Here is a 3,041-nt window from a genome sequence, read left to right as displayed (position 1 = left end):
TAATATAATTAATTTATGAAATTTAAAAGTCAGCAGCAATATTTGCATGGAAATTGTTCACCTAATACCTTTACCAGTGTGTGTAAGTGTGTCTAACTAATTGATTGATTTTATTAAACGTTTAGTCAATGTAAATATGTATCAACAGTATTAATATAAGGACCAAGGAACATTCTAACAGTAAGTACGTAACACTTTGCAATTTTTTTTTTTAATATATTTTATACGTAATATGATCATATGCTATCCGTTCTTTAAAAATTTAAAATTCAGTGCTGAAATAATTTTTAATTAAAAACGAAATTAAAATTTGACTATCATGATACGATGTCTGAAAAAATTTAAAAAGCTAGAAAGGTAAGATAAGATTGCTTAAGAATTTAAAAATTGGATACTTGTGGTGTAAGAATAGCCCCAAAATTAATTAATCAATTTTAACAACCCAATGTTTAAGATTAAATAACTTTAAAAAATCTGTAACTTTCGAAACAATCAAACTAAATTATTGATCCAAAATTTGCCTTATTAAAATTAACAATGACGAAAATCTTCATTTATGTATGATGGTACCCCCAAAGAGAAAATAGTAATAATATTTAAAGGTAATTAATAATCATTAGGACCAATTTCTCTGGAATAAACTTACAAAATAATTTCATTGAAAACTTTTACATACATACGACAATAATTTAATATGAATTTTAGAGAAATTTGTTCGTGATTAAAACATTTTTATAGTAAACAGTTTTTGAATGAACCCTTATTAATTTTATTTTTTTATTTCCACAGCACCCCGAGCCATGTATAGAGAATAAGATTGTCCCCCGGCTAGTAATCCTGACAAGAACCAGGTGCTAGCTTCCATCGAATTGAAGACCCTACCTACTAAGCCCTTGTAGCACTATTTTTCTCTCTCTCTCTCTCTCTCTACGTGTATCACTTGCACAAACTAAAAACCTACCCGCAATTTTTCCATTAACAATCATGTGTAATCAACCTGTAACAATTTTGTTGCTTTGTGTATCTATCTGCAGCCTTTCAATATCGATTTTCGATTTTTATCTGTTTCAGTTGGAGAAGAAGTAGTAGATCGATGGATTTAAATAAAAAAAACGCAAGGACGTGTTTCATATCTACTATTGTTATTTGTAATTAATTAAATTATTACTATTCACGTTAATTAATTAACTCTTCTAGTCATTGGGATTTATTCTGTATTACTGCGCGCCTTTTTTATTAAGACTTTCAATCATTTTTCATACTGGCAGCGTGCGGATTCATCAGTCGGATTGATTTTCGGTTTTTCTAATTCATACAATGCGATTTGTTATGATTATAATAGCTGAAGATGAATTATTAATTGCTAATATTAAAAAGCCATCGCCATTTTTCATCATTGTTATGTGTTAATAAAAAATGTGTTAACCAGAGCGTGACGTTTGAAACATAAAAACAATTGAATTAAAGTACTTCTTGCTATACTACCTATTTACTATTTGCTTACAAGCGTGTAATTCGTGCATGTTTTTCCTTAGTTACATACATATGTAATTTTGTCAATTTATCGCCTAAACAAATATTTTTGAACAGAAATCAAAAAGAAAATTGTGATGACAATAATGAAATAATTTTGATAGCGATGAACATGCATGAAGAAGCAAGTTTTATTACAGCTTTTCTTCTCTTAAAATGGACTCCTAGCCATATTTAATCTAGTTAGAAATTGTGTTGTTTTGTCAAATCCTTAGATTTTTTCCCAGAGACCTGTGATTGACATGAGGCGCGTTAGTTTATTTTAATGATCATCTAACAAATGAAAATATTGATTTAAAAAAAACACGTATGATATGTATGTATATTGTACATAACTGTAACTGTATAGTTAATTATTAATTTGTTATTATGAAGATGACTTTTTAAGAACGAGGTCAGCTCTTAGTTCCCCGTATTCCCCTGAAATGTTATAGTTAGGAATAGGTTAAGTCATCTCATTTATATTATTATAATCGACCACATTTGAAGTGGTCCCATTGCCATTATTTTGTATATTGTTTTTCCTTTTCGAAAACTCGAGCTGGTCTCGCCAAAGGCCACACGGCAGTTTCCTTTTTTTTTCTGAAAAACGTGTGCGCCTTTTGTGTACAGAAGATGAAGAGACGACGATGTGTAACATCGCAAGTTTTGTATATCTTTAATTTGTGTAAATAAAGCGACGGCGTTACCGAAAAATTCTTTCGTTTTTGTTACAATTCACATTACTTTTTAGAATTCCTTAGCTGAATCTACAATCTTAAAAATCGTAATCGAACTTTATAAATTGTTAATATAATTTACAACGGTAAATATCTCGGCGTGTAAGCAACCAAACAATAAATGACAAATCTACAAAAGTTGTTGGGTTCTAAGATTCTGATTCTGTAGCTGGGTACTGTGTCTAGGACCCTAATGTGGCCCTGTGGTACCCAATTGTGGTTTTTAAATAGGTATTGCAGAATCTCAATTTTACGGAAAAAAATACGTTCAAAAATGGTTTAAAAGAATTTTTGATCCGGGTCTTACCAAAGTTCTATAAAAGTGCTTTTATTTAATATCCCTTCAGGGAAAAATCAAATCGATAAATCACCTATATAAAACCAGCCCGGCACCGCGTGCGGGACTGTGGTAGGACTGTATGGTATCTAACTTTGTTTTTTTTTTTTTTAATAGGAACCCCTGTTACCTATTGCAGAATTGGAAAAAAATATCTCGAAATCATCATCATAAGGTCGTCAATCCTAAGACTGGTTGGAGACGCACTTCCACTCTTTCCTATCTTGAGCTAATCTTCGCATTTCCCTAAAACTAGAACATCCCACATCCTGTACTATTTGTGAATAGTAATCTCATCTAGGTCTACCTCTACTCCTAACTCCTGTTTCTGCCCCTACTATGTCTCTGAGTAGACCTCCATACCTGACAAGGTGTCCTACCAACCTATCTCACTTATTTCTTATTGTCTTCCATAGAGTCTTCTGTTCTCCTATTCTTTCTAATACCTCTTC

At 31.3% G+C, this 3,041-nt stretch overlaps 1 protein-coding gene across 2 annotated transcripts in view; it reads left to right on the top strand.

Moving 5' to 3' along the window:
• LOC108741732 (calcium-transporting ATPase sarcoplasmic/endoplasmic reticulum type) overlaps window positions 1–2,229 on the top strand; it is a 28,692-nt gene extending 26,463 nt beyond the window's left edge. The window contains exon 11 of one of the 2 annotated variants that reach the window (XM_018476634.1): window positions 1,072–2,229. In XM_018476634.1, the coding sequence (XP_018332136.1) occupies window positions 1,072–1,103 (32 nt within the window). In that variant the 3' untranslated portion in view covers window positions 1,104–2,229. Of the gene's footprint in view, window positions 1–789 lie in introns of both variants that reach the window. The other variant, XM_018476635.1, reaches the window with a different exon arrangement.
• Window positions 2,230–3,041: the final 812 nt, after the last annotated feature.

The sequence above is a fragment of the Agrilus planipennis genome, unplaced genomic scaffold (assembly GCF_000699045.2).
Source record: "Agrilus planipennis isolate EAB-ADULT unplaced genomic scaffold, Apla_2.0 scaffold7, whole genome shotgun sequence".
Lineage (NCBI taxonomy): Eukaryota > Metazoa > Arthropoda > Insecta > Coleoptera > Buprestidae > Agrilus > Agrilus planipennis.
The sequence above is the reverse complement of the archived record's forward strand: the minus strand, read 5'-3'. Positions and strand labels throughout refer to the sequence as shown.